The 17,444-nt window shown below is 40.3% G+C and overlaps 1 protein-coding gene across 1 annotated transcript in view; it reads left to right on the top strand.

The window, feature by feature from the left end:
* LOC134344062 (protein unc-79 homolog) overlaps positions 1-17,444 on the top strand; it is a 403,221-nt gene that overhangs the window by 189,711 nt on the left and 196,066 nt on the right. Inside the window, exons 29-30 of the mRNA XM_063043251.1 lie at positions 12,204-12,386; positions 15,757-15,919. Of these exons, the coding sequence (XP_062899321.1) occupies positions 12,204-12,386; positions 15,757-15,919 (346 nt within the window). The remainder of the gene's footprint in view (positions 1-12,203; positions 12,387-15,756; positions 15,920-17,444) is intronic.

Raw genomic sequence — 17,444 nt, forward strand, 5'->3', positions numbered from 1 at the left:
TGAACATCATAGTATAGTTACAGGAATGTTTCTTACCTTTGAGTCTCACAAATTGATTTTGATATTATACGAGGAAATAATTTTGATATATTTTTCAGTAGTGAAGGCAAATACAATGTTAGCATTCATTTTGATAAGACTAGATAATAAAAGTAAGGATGAAGTGCTGAGGATTTATAAGCCATTGGTCAGACTGCACTTGGAGTGTTTTGGGCACCATATTTAAAGATGTGCTAGCATTGGAGATGTTCCTGAGGAGGTTCATAAGAACGATTTGGGAAGTGAGAGGGTTAACACATGATGAGTGTTTGATAGCTCTGGCTCTGTACTCACTGGAGTTTAAAGAAAGGGATGTGTGGAATCTCATTGAAACCTATCAAATATTGAAGGGCCTAGATGGAGTGAATGTGGAGAGGATATTTCCTATAGTGGGAGAGTCTAAGACCAAAGGGCACACCTCAAAACAGTGGAGTGTTCCTTTTGAACAGAGATGAGGAGCAATTCTTTAGCCAGAGGGTGGTGAATTTGTGGAGTTCATTGCCACAGATGGCTGTGGAGGCCAAGTCATTGGGAGCATTTAAAGCAGAGGTTGATAGATTACATGGAGAAGGCAGGAGAATGGGATTGATTGGGATAATAAATCAACCATGATGGAATGGCAGAGCAGACTCGATGGGCCAAATGGCCTAATTCTGCTCCTATGCCTTCTGATCTTATAAGGAAAGCAAATAATGTGTTCATCTTTATTGTGAGAGATTGTGATTAGATGAGTTAAAGCAATTTATTACCATGACGTAAGGCCTTAGTAGGACTTTACCTACAGTGTTGCTTATGGGAGAAAATTTGTAGATGCTGGAAATCCAAAGCAACACACGCAAAATGCTGGAGAAACTCAGCAGGCCAGGCAGCATCTATTGAAAAGAGTAAACAGTCAACTTTTTGGGCTGAGACCCTTCTTCAGGACTTAGGGTCTGTTTTCCAAACCAAGGAAGGGATATCTGCGACTGAGAGAGTACAATAGGACTTACAACAGGTATCTGCGATTGAGAAAGTACAACAGGACTTACAACAGGTATCTGCGACTGAGAGAGTACAACAGGACTTACAACAGGTATCTGTGATAAAGAGAGTACAACAGGACTTACAACAGGTATCTGTGACAGAGTACAACAGAACTCACGACAGGGATATTTGTGATAGACAGAGTCCAACAGAAATTCACCAGAATGACTTCAGGAATGTTATTCTCCTGCGAAGAAAGATCAAGCATATTTTAAAAGGAGTGATCTCATTGAAACATAGCAAATTCTTAATGGCTTGACAGATATTATGTTCCACCCGGTTCAGGTATTTCAAGACTCAAGAATCAAGGTTGTTTAATGGCATTTTCAATAAATGAGTGTAAAGAAGAACAAAATAGTTGTTGCCCTGGATTCGATCCAGCACCAAAAAAACACAATAAGATGACAATAATAGTAACAAAAATTCCATAGTAATGATAAAAATACTTATTTTTATTTTATATGATTTGGATGATGGAATCGATGGCTTTGTAGCCAAGTATGTGGATGATACAAAGATAGGCGGAGGGGCAGGTAGTTCTGAGGAAACGGAGGTGCCATGGAAGGACTTGGACAGAAGCAGAGAATGGGCAAAGCAGTGGCAATGGGACAACGTGAATCGAATTGAATTGACTTCATTTCTTACATCCTTCATATACGTGAGGAGGAAAAATCTTTATGTTACATCTCAGTCTAAATGTGCAATGTGTAAATTTATAATAATTTATAATAAATAGAACAGTCAATGTAATATAGAAATACACTCAGATCAGTGTGAGTTAATCAGTTTGATGGCCTGGTGGAAGAAGCTGTCCTGGAGCCTGTTGGTCCTGGCTTTTATGCTGCGGTACCGTTTCCCGGATGGTAGCAGCTGGAATAGATTGTGTTTGGGAACTCAAGTCCCCAATGACCTTCGGGCCCTTTTCTCACACCTGAACAGTAAATGTCCTGAATCATGGGAAGTTTACAACTACAGCTGCACTGGGCTGTACACACCACTCTCTGCAGAATCCTGTGATTGAGGGAGGTACAGTTCCCATACCAGGCAGTGATGCAGCCAGTCAGGATGCTCTCAGTTGTGCCCGTATAGAAAGTTCTTAGGATTTGGGGGCCCATACCAAAGTTTTTCAACCATCTGAAGTGAAAGAGGCGTTGTTGTGCCTTTTACACCACACAGCTGGTGTTTACAGACCACATGTGAGATTCTCAGTGATCTTTATGCCGAGGAACTTAAAGCTGTTTACCCTCTCAACCCCAGATCCATTGATGTCAACAGGATTTAGCCCATCTCCCTTCCTCGTCTTTGCGATATTGAGGGAACATAGAAAATAGAAAATCTACAGCACAATACAGGGAGAGGTTGTTTTCTTGACACCACTGTGTGAGACAGATGACTTGTTCCCTGGAGGCCACCTCATTATTGTTTTGAGATTATGCCAATCAGTGTAGTGTCGTTGTCAAATTTAATTAGCAGATTGGAGCTGTGAGTGGCAACACGGTCATGGGTACACAGGGAGTAAAGCAGGAGACTTAGTACACAGCCCTGAAGGGTTCCTGTGTTGAGAGTCAGAGGGGTGGAGATGAGGCAGCCCACTCTTACCACCTGCTGGTGATCTGACAGGAAGTCCAGGATCCAGCTGCACAAGGCAGGGTGAAAGCTGAGGTCTCTGGGCTTCTTGTCAAGCCTGGAGGGAATTACTGTATAGTGTTGAATGCTGAACTGTAGTCCAAGAACAGCTTTCTCACAATAGCATCCTTCTTCTCCAGGTGTGTAAGGATGGTGTGTAGGGCAGTGGCTATTGCATCATCTGTTGATCAGTTGTGTCAGTAGGCGAACTGTAGGGGATCCAGTTTGGGTAGTAGCAAGCTGCAGATGTAATCCTTGACCAGCCTCTCAAAGCATTTGCTTATTATTGAGATGAGTGTGACAGGACGCCAGTTGTTCAGACATGTTACTTTGGTCTTTTTTGGTGCAGGAACAATGGTGGATAATTTGAAGCAGTAGGGCACTGTACACTGGGAGAGGAAGTGATTAAAAGTGTCTTAAAACACACGTCATAGTCATAGTCATACTTTATTGATCCCGGGGGAAATTGGTTTTTGTTACAGTTGCACCATAAATAATAAATAGCAATAAAACCATAAATAATTAAATAGTAATATGTAAATTATGCCAGGAAATAAGTCCAGGGCCAGCCTATTGGCTCAGGGTGTCTGACCCTCAAAGGGAGGAGTTGTAAAGTTTGATGGCCACAGGCAGGAATGACTTCCTATGACGCTCTGTGTTGCATCTCGGTGGAATGAGTCTCTGGCTGAATGTACTCCTGTGCCCACCCAGTACATTATGTAGTGGATGGGAGACATTGTCCAAGATGGCATGCAACTTAGACAGCATCCTCTTTTCAGACACCACCGTGAGAGAGTCCAGTTCCATCCCCACAACATCACTGGCCTTACGAATGAGTTTGTTGATTCTGTTGGTGTCTGCTACCCTCAGCCTGCTGCCCCGGCACACAACAGCAAACATGATTGCACTGGCCACCACAGGCTTGTAGAACATCCTCAGCATCGTCCGGCAGATGTTAAAGGACCTCAGTCTCCTCAGGAAATAGAGACGGCTCTGACCCTTCTTGTAGACAGCCTCAGTGTTCTTTAACCAGTCCAGTTTATTGTCAACCTGCTCGTTGCATTGGGAAGTGTATGGTCATGCACCGTGGTAGAAGAAATAAACACGTAGACTATTTTCTAAATGGGTAGAAAATTGAAAAATCTGAGGTGTAAATAGAGTTGGGAATGCTCATGCAGGATTCCCTGAAGGTTAATTTGCAGGTTGATTCTGGTGAAGAAGGCGAATGTGATGCTAGCATTCATTTTGAGAGGGACAGAGTACAAAAACAAGGATTTAAAGTACTCACCTGGAGTATTGTGAACAAATTTGGCCCCTTATTGTAGAAAGCATGACATTGGAGAGGTTCAAAGGAAGTTTATGAAAATCATTCTGGGATTAAAAGGTTTATCATACGAGGAGCCTTTGCCTCTGGAACTGTACTTACTGAATTCAGAAGAATGAAGGCTGACCTCATTGAAACCTGCTGTATAGGGAAGTGCCTTGATAGTGTGGATGTGGAGAGGATGTTCCCCCTGTTGGGAGAGTCTAACACCAGAGGACACAGCCTCACAGCACGTCCTTTTATTACGGAGATGAGTTTTATGCTTTACCCATGATGGACTATGCTAAATCCACTAAAGAAATAAATAATAAAAAAAAACACCTCCTTTGATTACAACATTACAAATGGATTTAACTTGAATGGATTTTTTTTATGATAATCCTTTATAACCCATATAAATTTAAAATTTTCACTTAAAGCAATGTAACTTATTCTGTTCACACAGTTGGAATGTGTTGCGACATAAGATTGCAAAGTATTTCAGATTGTACAAAACTGCAAAAGAAAGAGAAGCCATGTTAATATCTGTAGGTTTACTACAGATTCCTGCATTTCAGAATGAGAATCAGGTTTAATATCACTTGTACAGTATATGTTGTGAAATTTGTTTTTGCAGCAATACATAATAAAAACTATAAATTACAATAGGAAGGTATGTAAAAATAAATTAAGTACCTAATGCAAAAAGAGAGCAAAAAATACTGAGGTGGTGTACATGGGTTCATTGTCCATTCAGAAATGTGATGGTGGAGGGGAAGAAGCTGTTCCTAAGCATTGATTGTCTCTCTTCAGGCTCCTGTACCGCCCCCTGGTGGTAGCATTGATTGTCTCTCTTCAGGCTCCTATACCGCCCCCTGGTGGTAGCATTGAGTGTCTCTCTTCAGGCTCCTATACCGCCCCCTGGTGGTAGCATTGAGTGTCTCTCTTCAGGCTCCTATACCGCCCCCTGGTGGTAGCATTGAGTGTCTCTCTTCAGGCTCCTATACCGCCCCCTGGTGGTAGCATTGAGTGTCTCTCTTCAGGCTCCTATACCGCCCCCTGGTGGTAGCATTGAGTGTCTCTCTTCAGGCTCCTATACCGCCCCCTGGTGGTAGCATTGATTGTCTCTCTTCAGGCTCCTATACCGCCCCCTGGTGGTAGCATTGATTGTCTCTCTTCAGGCTCCTATACCGCCCCCTGGTGGTAGCATTGAGAAGAGGACATGTCAGTCTGGGTGATGGGGGTCCTTAATGATGGATGCTGTCACTTTGAGACATCACCTTTTGAAAATGTCCTCGATGCTGGGGAGTCTCCATTGTAAAATAGTTTTACTCCTTTTATGACTCAACATATCACATAACCAATAAGACAGAAAAACGTTTTGGTTTCCTTTGAGTCTCTGGCAGTGTCATTTTGAAGTTGGAGAAACTATAGAAATCCCATGACTAAATCTCTAATCGCACAATCATTCCAGTTGAGACTTGCTAACATAGTGGTGCTCTCTTGCGCCTTTGTTTCCCTTTTTTAGCTTTACAGAAGAGTAATGAGTAATTTTCAAAGCATATTTTTTGTTGAGTGGTACTTTGGGAAATCAGATGAAAAGTGTTACATATGAATTGCTTCAAGGCTAAGAGAGCTGCAGCAACAGGGCTCTTCATTTCATGTTCCTGAGATTTTAATGCTTATTATTATTTTATTTTTGTATTTGTACAACTTGCACATTGATTATCCAACGGTTATATGCAGTTTTTCATTGATCCTATTGTTTTACTTTGTATTTGCTGTGAATGCCCGCAAGAAAACGAATCTCCAGGTTGTATGTAATTACATATATGTACTTTGATTATAAATTTACTTTGAACTTTCAACACCTCTGACTTTATGCAGCAAAACCTTTACAAAACATTATAAACATTACAAAACATGTCCTCACAGACATTATGTTGCACACTGTTCAGATTCCACTCCAATTTTATCCTAGCTGATTTTTAAAAAAAAGTATTTTGCTTTTGATCTGTAATGTTTTTAGTTTTCAGGTTAACACAATCAGAATTAGGTTTAGTATCAATGGCATATTTCATGAAATGGCAGCAGAAAACTTTAATATGTAATAAAAACTGTAAATGACAATAAGAAGTATATATAAATATATATTTTCATTTGCTATGTACCGCGTTGTATGATGCGATCATGCTCCTTCCATGACAATGATTGCTCTTTTTTTATATAATTTTTATTAAATTTTCAAAAAGAATACATGAAAAGATAAAATCTACCCCCCCTCCCCTTAACCCTGCCCCCCCCCCATATATAGTCCTACCTAAAAGAAAGAAAGAAAAAAAAGAGCCGCCTGGGTATTGGAAGGTTTCCACATGCTCCATGGGATTCAAAATAAATTTGGTATAATTATTCATTACTTTCCCCAAGTAACCAAATTCTTTGTCGGAGCACTTAAATATGACATCCTATCTTTTGTAAATGATTGCTCTTGGCAAATTGATGAAATAAATTGGTCAAGACTTTGTCCGGACAGTATGACAAATACAATAAATGTTCGACTTAGATTAGTACAATATAATTTTTTACACCAATTATATATTACACCACAAAAAATAAATAGATTAAACTCAAATCTATCTGATAAATGTTTTCGGTGTAATCAAGAAATTGGTACTTTTTTACATTCTACTTGGTCTTGTTTTAAAATTCAACCTTTTTGGATAAATTTAAGAATCTTATTCGAACAAATTACTGGAATTCAACTTCCACATAACCCTGTATTATTTCTATTAGGTGATATTGAAGGGATAAAACCGAAACTTAAATTGAATAAATATCAGAAAGAATTTATAAAAATTGCATTGGCAGTAGCTAAGAAGACTATAGCAGTTACTTGGAAATCTGATTCGTATTTAAGTATGGATCGTTGGAATAATGAAATGGCTAGTTCTATTCCACTTGAAAAATTTACTTATAATTTAAGAGATAATTATGTAACATTCTTGAATATTTGACAATGATTGCTCTTGGCAAATTTTTCTACAGAAGTAGTTTGCCATTGTCTTCCTCTGGGCTATAATCAATATTCTATAAGACTATAGATATTGGAGCAGAATTAGACTATTCTGCCCATTGAGTCTGCTCTGTCCTCTCAGCCCTAATCTCCGGCCTTCTCCCTGGATCCCTTCATACCCTGACCAATCATAAATCTATCAACCTCTGCCTAAACTAAAGGTAAATACTTGGCCTCCACTGCCGTCTGTGGCAACAAATTCCACAGATTCACCACTCTCTGGCTCAGGAAATTCATGGAACATAGAATAGTACAGCACAGTACAGGCCTTTCGGCCCACAATGTTGTGCCGACCCTCAAACCCTGCCTCCCATATAACCCCCCACCTTAAATTCCTCCATATACCTGTCTAGTAGTCTCTTAAACTTCACTACTGACTCAGGCAGTGCATTCCACGCACCAACCACTCTCTGAGTGAAAAACCCTCCTCTAATATCCCCCTTGAACTTCCTACCCCTTACCTTAAAGCCATGTCCTCTTGTATTGAGCAGTGGTGCCCTGGGGAAGAGGCGCTGGCTATCCACTCTATCTATTCCTCTTATTATCTTGTATACCTCTATCATGTCTCCTCTCATCCTCCTTCTCTCCAAAGAGTAAAGCCCTAGCTCCCTTAATCTCTGATCATAATGCATACTTTATAAACCAGGCAGAATTCTGGTAAATCTCCTCTGTACCCTTTCCAATGCTTCCAAATCCTTCCTATAGTGAGGCGACCAGAACTGGACACAGTACTCCAAGTGTGGCCTAACCGGAGTTTTATAGAGCTACATCATTACATCGCGACTCTTAAACTCTATCCCTCAACTTATGAAAGCTAACACTCCATAAGCTTTCTTAACTACCCTATCCACCTGTGAGGCAACTTTCAGGGTCTCTGGACATGTACCCCGAGATCCCTCTGCTCCTCCAAACTTCCCTGGATCCCATGCCTTCTGACTTTCTGAATAAGCCTACCATGTGGAACCTTGTCAAATGCCTTACTAAAATCCATATAGATCACATCCACTGCACTACCCTCATCTATGTGCCTGGTCACCTCCTCAAAGAACTCTATCAGGCTTGTTAGACACGATCTGCCCTTCACAAAGCCATGCTGACTGTCCCTGATCAGACCATGATTCTCTAAATGCCTATAGATCCTGTCTCTAAGAATCTTTTCCAGCAGCTTTCCCACCACAGACGTAAGGCTCACTGGTCTATAACTACCCGGACTATCCTTACTACCTTTTTTTGAACATTCCTCCTCATCTCTTTTCTAAAAGGACAGCCCTCTATTCTGAGGCTGTGTCCTCTGGCCTTAGACTCTCTTACATCCTCTCCACATCCACTCTATCATGGTCTTTCACCATTCGATAGGTTTCAATGAGGTCACCTCTCATTCTTCTGAATTCTAATGAATATTGACCCAGAGGCGTCAAACACTCTTCATATGACAATTTATTCAATCCTGGAATCATTTTTATGAACCTCCTTTGAACCCTCTCCAGTTTCAGCACATCCTTTCTTAAATAAGGGGCCCAAACCTGCTCACAATACTCCAACTGAGGTCTCACCAGTGCTTTATAAAGTCTGAACAGTACATCCTTGATCTCACATGGTCCGGACATACCGGCTGTGTGGTGAAAATGGTACAACAGCACCTCTTTCACCTCAGGTAGTTGAAGAAATTTGGTTTGGGCCCCCAAAGCCTAAGGACTTTCTACAGGGGCACAACTGAGAGCATCCTGACTGGCTGCATCATTGCCTGGTATGGGAACTGTACTTCCCTCAATTGCAGGACTCTGCAGAGATGTGAACTTCCCACTATTCAGGATATTGAGATAGATAGATAGACATACTTTTTTGATCCTGAGGGAAATTGGGTTTCGTTACAGTGGCACCAACCAAGAACAGAGTACAAACATAGCAATACAAAACCACAAACAACCAAATACTAATATGTAAACCATGCCAGATAGAAATATGTCCAGGACCAGCCTATTGGCTCAGGGTGTCTGACCCTCCAAGGGAGGAGTTGTAAAGCTTGATGGCCACAGACAGGAATGACTTCCCATGACGCTCAGTGCTGCATCTCGGTGGAATGAGTCTCTGGCTGAATGTACTCCTGTGCCCAACGGTGTAAATGATGTTACACGCCGACGTCGAGTTGGCAGAGGAAGGGATATACACAACAACCACAATTGCGTGTGAGATTTCCCTCGGCAAATAATATGGCTGGAGTCCAACAGCAAAAAGTTCGATATCCGGGCTACAAACGCGTTCCTTGATCGTAATATGACCAGGATTGCACCATCATTTACAAAGGCAGGTGTGTAAAAAGGGCCCAAAGAATCATTGGGGGTGCATGTCACCCCAACCACAAACTGTTCCAGCTGCTTGAAACAGTACTGCAACATAAAAGCCAGGACCAACAAGCTCTGGGACAGCTCCTTCCACCAGGCCATCAGACTGTTTAATTCATGCTGACACGACTGTATTTCTATGTTATATTGACTGCCCTGTTTTACATACTATTTATTATAAATTACTATAAGTTGCACATTTAGACAGAGATGTAACTTAAAGATTTCACTCCTCGTGTATATGAAGGATGTAAGCAATAATGTCAATTCAATTCAATTAGACTAAATGCTATGTTTGACATAAGCCGAACACCACACATCATCAAAAACACACCATCCCTACCGTGAAGCATGGTGGTGGCTGCATCATGTTGTGGGGATGCTTCATTGCAGCAGGCTCTGGAAGGCTTGTAAAGGTAGAGGATAAAATGAATGCAGCAAAATACAGGGTAATCCCAGAGGAAAACTTGGTGCAGTTTGCAAGAGAACTGCGACTTGGGAGAAGATGTGTTTTCCAGCAAGACAATGACCCCAAGCATAAAGCCAAAGCTATAGAGGAGTGGCTTAAAAACAACAAAGTTAATGTCCTGGAGTGGACAAGTCAGAGTCCAGACCTCAAACCAGTTGAGAATTTGTGGCTGGACTTGAAAAGGGCTGTTCACTCACTATTCCCATGCAACCTGACAGAACTTGAGCAGTTTTGTAGAGTGGGAAAAATTGCAGTGTTCATACGTGCAAAGCTGATAGAGACCTATCCACACAGACTCAAGGCTGTAAATGCTGCCAAGGGTGCATCTACTAAATACCGACTTGAAGGGGATGAACACTTATGCCATCAATTATTTGTAATTGATGTAGATCACTTTGTAACGATCTGTTTTCGCTTTGACACAAGAGTCTTTTTCTGTTGATTAACGTTCAAGAAAACAAATTAAACCCACTGTGATTCAAATCTGTGAAAAAATAAAATATGAATACTTTCAAGGGGGTGAATACTTTTTATAGGCACTGTATGTGCATCAGGCAATCTCTCCCTCTGTGGAGGGAGATGTCATTCACGGTGAACAGGACCGTCCACTAGATGGCATTCTTTGACCAAGTGGGAAATATGCACCAATTTTTTTTCCCTCAAGAAACTTGAAACAATAGTTTTACCATTCTGCACCTAAAAATTCAGTTGTAATCATTCTAATTGCATTGAACATTGAGTCTAATTGAACAGCAAATTTTTATAGCAAATTGAACAGGGCAGCAGCACAAGAATGAGCCTAAGATGCCAATCCAGTTTCTGTCACAGGGTCCACGTCTTCCATGTGTCTCTGGAAATACCCTTAAATCAGTGCTGTTTTTCTACCTCCTCTGGCAGCATGTCTGAGGCACCTATCATTCTCTGTGTTTAAAAAAAAGAACTGCCTCGCACACCTCCTTAAATCCTGCCTCACACATCTCACTCAAACTTTCCTCACCCTGCCTTAAATCGTTGCCCTCTGGTATTTGACGTATCAATTCTGTGAAAATGAATCTCTATTCTGTCTGTGCCTCTCAGATTTTTACATACTAACAGGTACTATCGGTATATTTTATATATTTTATATGCTACATTCTCATCTCTCTGTTTATTTATTTACAGAAACAGTGTGGAATAGGCCTTTCTGGCCCACCGCCCAGTAACCCAACTGTTTAACTGTATCCTAACCCTAGAACACAGAACAATTTACATTGACCAATTAACTACTAACTGGTACGTCTTGGAGTGTAGAGCACCCGGAGGAAACCCATGAGAGAACATATAAACCCCTCACAGAGGGGATTGCAACTTAATTCTGAACTCCTACGCCCCAAGTTGTAATAGCATCATTCTAACTGCTACGCTACCATGCAACCGGTTGAGATAACTGAAACTATGAATTTAATGTTAACACAATCTTCTTGGTTTCTTGGCACAGCTGGATTAACATTTAGGTTCTGTATTTAGTTCTATAATCGGACTTGTGTTTTACTGGCTCTCTGGCAGTGGAGCACCTGTCCATTTGCTCCACTTTGATCACAACATTCAGCAGTGAAATACTAAAATACTGAGCTAAGTTCAGCCCTTCAGTGTTATGCCCAGGACACTGATGAATGATACGCCACTCCTTCCTTTGAAAATTTGTTTGTCAGTTGAATCAGATTGCTCACTCTGAATAAAAAAGATAAATCATTTAATTGTTTTATCTTGCTGGTTTTAATTATGTTCCAATAAAATCTATTTGGACTACAAGAGTTATTTAAAAACACAAAAAAACCATTGATAGTGGAGTTCTGGGAGTGGTGTCACAGCAGGCACTGTCTGAGGCCTAGTTGTAGTTTGCCACCTGTTCCTCTTCAAATTACCTCAACCATCAGGCTTTTGAACCAGATGGAATAACCTCACTCAATTTCACTCACCGCAACAATGAACTGTTCCCACAACCTATAGACTCACTTTCAAGAACTCTTCACCTCATGTTTTAGGTTTTTTGATACTTCATTATTTTTCTTTTTGTATTTGCACAGTTTGTTGTCTTTTGCACAATGGCTGTTTGTCCATCCTGTTGGATGTGGTTTTTCATTGATTCTGTTGTGTTTCTTTCATTTACTATGATTGCCCACGAGGGTGGTATATATATGGTGACATATATGCATTTCGATAATAAATTTACTTTGAACCTTGAACTTGTAAACATTTGTTAAGTCACATATGTAGTCTATTTTACTGGCTTTCCTAACTTTTAGTGTATTAAGTGTACTTATGGAATGTTTGATAATGTTTTTGTAGGTTATGGATTACAACATTAGCTTGGGCAACCAGCTCCTCCCACTGGTGGTGCAGGTGCTGAAGTATTGCACCTGCCCACAGCTGCGCCATTACTTTCAGCAGCCTCCGCGGTGTTCTCTTTGGACTCTGAAACCTCACATACGACAGATGTGGCTGAAGTCATTGCTCGTGATCCTGTACAAGGTAGAATTATTATCTTAAAATATACAGTACAGATTTGGCTTGAGAGATATGCCAATGCAAAGTAATGCTTGATAGAATCTTATCATGAGGAAACTAAAACTGTTTGTATGTAAACTTTATGTGATGCACAAATATAACTGAAGTAGCCTGACTGATTAAAATGACCAGGTTGCAAGTTTTTTTAACTGTGTGGTATTAGTTAGGATTACATAGAATTTTCACTGCAGGAATTGAACTCAGCTGCCAACTGGACTCTATTGTGAAGAAGCAAAGGCGAGACCTGTAAAATGAGGCTGTAGACTAAACGCCTGGACACATTATCCAACAGAATTATTTGAAGAAGTTCACATGATTTCTCAGTGTTTGGTGTTTCAGCCAATATTTACTTTTCAACTAATCACACTAAAGCAGATTAAGTAGTAGAGGCCAGCTTACTGGCTCCAAATAAAAAAAGGGAAAATTATAATACAATTTAATTTTATATGGAAAGAAGTATTTGTTCTGACTGCTGTTATTTTGAGTGAAAGCAATTAACTGTAGAATACCATTTAAAATAAATGTGATGATAGGAGCTTTATGAACATGTATTAAAAGAATTAAGAGGAAAAATATATTATTTGTTCTGGCAATCTGTAGTTATGCTGACAGGAAAATTATCAGTGTTTATTTGTGTTATGCTATGTGTTATGGCAAGCCAAAACAATCAGCACCTAGTGGTCAGCTGAAACCAATCCCAGGCTGATGTTCAGTGATTGGCCTTCGTCCCAATCAAGTACTCAGTTGTTCTGGTTAAACCATTTAATAGTTGTACAGGGAGGGTGAGTTTGAGTTGACTTGAATTTTGAGGATGATGTAGTTTTACCAAGCAAAGGGTTATTTCGAATTCCAGCTTGTTCTATTGTCTGGCTTGAATGCTCATCAGTAGTTAGGGAGGAGAGTGAATACAACACCATGTAACTGACAGCATTCAGGTGCAGCTTAATTGTGAAGATCAGCGTATTGCTGCCTCCTGATTCTTAACAGGGTGCAGTATTATTAGTTTTCTCCAGAATAAACTTTAAAAATCAGACACATTTTAGATAGTTATGATTTCAGAAATAAATACCTTAAAAATTAGAAATTAATTTTAATGGCCATAATTACTGTCCAATGCAACACACACAAAATACTGAAGGAACCCAGTGGGTCAGGCAAAATCTACGGAAAAGAATAGATAGTTGATGATTTGGGCCAGGACGCTTCATCAGTACTGACCAATAAACTCTCCAGTTCTAAATAAGGTCTTTTGCATGTATTGTTACTTTCTGTGGTAATTTCTTCCAAATTTAAACAAATGTTTCTTATTTTATTTCTGCTTCTGTCTTTTCAATCTTTATTTTGCACTCTGTACTATAGTTAACATGTGCAGTGGATTCTGGATCACTGGGCCATCAGTCAATCAGGGCAGCTGCTTATTTGGGACATCTCTTAAAGCACAAAAACAAATTGAGAAAATATCTAGGATTCCCTTTGTTTATTTGGAACACTATTCCACATAATTGCACCAGGAGCCTGTTGCTGAACATTTTCCAACTCGTGCCAGTGAGTGCGTGTCATTTGGCTGTCAAACACTACACTGTGCTTACAGCGAACAGTTTTTAAATAGAATCAGTTGCATGTGTTTGTGTTCAAACAGCAGCAGTTTTTGTCACTGATAGTTAGTGAAAAATAGGCAGTATGATAATTTGGAACTGTTTTGCTCGCTGCGGTCTCAAGCACTCAGGCTTGGAGATGCTAGGAACGGTAGTGAGTAAAAATGAAATGATCTTACTCTTTCAATAAGTTAGTAACTGTGAAAAATTTGAAGGCATGTCAATTGTCTTGAATATTACAATGAAAATGAAGATTTGGATGATGTCATTGTCAAAAGCATTGTATGAATGCAGTCCATTATCTACACTAGGTGTCTGCACTGATTTTGTTCATTTATAATCAATGAAAAAAAACATGGCAGAGTACACTGGATGAATTCCTCTGTCGATAACTATTAGGAACTAATACAAAGTTTTATAGTATTGTTGTAGTTTTGGTAGTGTTCTAATTCTGTATTTCAAAGGTTTCAAAGGTACATTTACTGTCAGAGAAATGTATACAATATACATCCTACAATGTTTTTTCTTTGCAAACATCCATGAAAATAGAGGAGTGCCCCAAAGAATGAATGACAGTTGAATGTTAGAACCCCAAAGTTCCCCCCCGCTACCCCCCCCGTATGTAAGCAGCAGCAAACAACAATCCCCCCTCCCCCCAGCAACAAAAAAAAGCATCAGCATCCGTCGCCGAGCACTCAGGCGTGAGCAAGCAACAGTAAAGACACAGACTTGTAGTTACCCCAAAGACTTTGCGTTTCACCTGGTATTCGACATGCCACAGGCTCGCTCTCTCTCCCTAATAAGGGAGAAAGGTGTCTCTGTTTTCACGGTGAATGGGAAGACATAACAAACAACAGCTGGTTTGTGATGTTAAAAGTCTGCCACGTCGTTTTTTTCGAGCTCTGCCCAAAGATCCACAAGTCTCTGGGCACGCAGCCACAGATAGTCTGACTACCCCGACGACACACGGGTCTCCTGTCATGACACCGACCCTCGATCACCTGTCTCCAGAGCCCCGCGATCCTAGGCTTCCAAAGCCAAGCCAAGTACTTAGGCTGAGCCCTTAGCATGCCAAACAACAACCACCGGTTATAAAACCTCAAGAGCGGGTCCCATTCCCGCAAAGAACTGTAGTCAGCGTGTAGCTCCAGGTCAGGGTCTTCAAAAGAACCCTGAAAGGGAAAAATTAAGATATTAAAGATGGAAGGGCTTTCATTTAAATACATAATTTGTTACTCAATTAAATGGCAGTTTGTCTTTTTATACCTTTTCAACTATTTCCATGAAACTTCAGCTAATTTGAGCAGTTGCTTAATTGGGCCATAATGTACTGGTCCTGATGTGTCCCCATTAACTGGAATCCACTGTATTAGATAATAGTTAGCATATTTTTTAGTTTGGTGATTTTCTATCTATAAGAGCTCCTCGTTATAATGAGATGCTTAGTATTTATGGAATATCAGAAGCTATGGGGTTGATATAAAAACAGGAAGTGCTCAACATGGTAGGCAGCATCTGGAGGGAGAGAAACCGAGTCAGTAACATTGGGCTGATTCCTGTCAGAAACCAGTGTTGGAAGAGAGGAAGTCTCAACTTTGGGCGTAGGTTTAGCTTTGGATAGCTTTCTTCAAATTCTGGGTGAGTGCAGTTGTTTTGTTGCTGAACAGAAAGTTCAGCTGTTTATTTTGAGATGTGTGCATTTCTTTCACTACTTCTGCTAATGTTATTGTTTTTTTTAGTATCCCTACAGAGACTCTGATATCAGCAAGATTATATTGCATCTGATCCATATCACAATTAATACCCTAAATGCTCAGTACCACAGCTGTAAGCCTCACCCTACTGCTGGACCCCTGTATAGTGATAACAGTAATATTAGCAAGTACAGTGAAAAAGAAAAAGGTAAGATTTATTTAGTTATTTATTGAGATACAGCATGGAATAGGCCCTACATGCCCTTCAAGCCGTGCTGATGACACCCCCCAATTTAACCCGAATGGGACAATTAACAATGACCAAATAACCTACCCAGTACGCTTTTAGACTGAGCGGAAACTGGAGCATCTGGAAGAAACCCACGTATTCCACGGGGAGAATGTACAGACAATGTCAGAATTGAACTCTGAACCCCAAACTGCACCACAAGCTATAATAGCACCATACTGACCACAATGTTACTGTATTAATTCCCATTTCCACAACCTATGGACTCACTTTTTTTTAACATGTTCTCAATATTATTTATTAGTTATTTATCCATTGTTGTTTTACTTTATGTATTTGCACAATTTGTTGTCTTCACATTGGGCTGGGTTAATCACCATCTGCCATTTCTCCACCTATATCTGTAACTGATCTATATTCCGCTGTATTCTTTACCAGTCACTTATGCTGTCCACAGCATAACGAATCTTTGTATCATCTGCAAACTTACTAACCGATACCCTATAAATTTTCATCCAGGCCATTTATATACATCACAAACAGCAGAGGTCCCAGCACAGGTCCCTGCAGAACACCACTTATCACAGACCTCCCAGCTAGAATAAGTCTCTTCGAGCATTACCTTCTGACTTCTATGGGAAGCCAATTCTGAAACTAAATGGCTAAAGCACCATTGATCTCATACATCTTAATCTTCTGGATGTAGCTTGTAAACGCCGTACGAAAATCCATGTAGACAACATCTCTGGCTCTACTTCCATCAAAATTTCTGCTCACCCTGTCAAGTAAACTCAGTCAGGTCAGTAAGGCATGACTAAGCCACGCCGATTCTCCCAAATTAGCGTATGATTTTCCAAATGCTCATAAATCCTGTCCCTAAGAATTCTGTCCAATCCCTTCTCTATCATGTTGAATATTACGGTACAGATATTGTTCCCTTTTTATCAGTCCATGACATTGTACATTGGAGGTTCCCAATCTGGAGTCCATGGACTCCTCAGTTAATGGTAGAGGTCCATGGCATAAAGAAGTTTGTGAACCACTGTTGTATTTGTGATGTAGGATATTGTTGTACCTGACTTTATTTGTGAAAAATGAATGTTAGGTAGCCAATTTTCTTTGATGCTCCACTTTCCAATTCAGCAGGTAAAGTAATGTCAATCAGTTATTGATAAATCCAGAATGCTACAGTATGTCTGCGGAGTAATATGAACACAGAACATAGAATAGTACAGCACAGCACAGGCCCTTCGGCCCATAATGTTCTGCTGACCATTAAACCCTGCCTCCCATATAACCCCCCCACCTTAAATTCCTCCATATACCTGTCTAGTAGTCTCTTAAACTTCACTAGTGTATCTGCCTCCACCACTGACTCAGACAGTGCATTCCACACACCAACCACTCTCTGAGTAAAAAACCTTCCTCTAATATCCCCCTTGAACTTCCCACCCCTTACCTTAAAGCCACGTCCTCTTGTATT

The sequence above is a fragment of the Mobula hypostoma genome, chromosome 1 (genome assembly GCF_963921235.1).
Source record: "Mobula hypostoma chromosome 1, sMobHyp1.1, whole genome shotgun sequence".
In the NCBI taxonomy this organism is placed as follows: Eukaryota; Metazoa; Chordata; class Chondrichthyes; order Myliobatiformes; family Myliobatidae; genus Mobula; species Mobula hypostoma.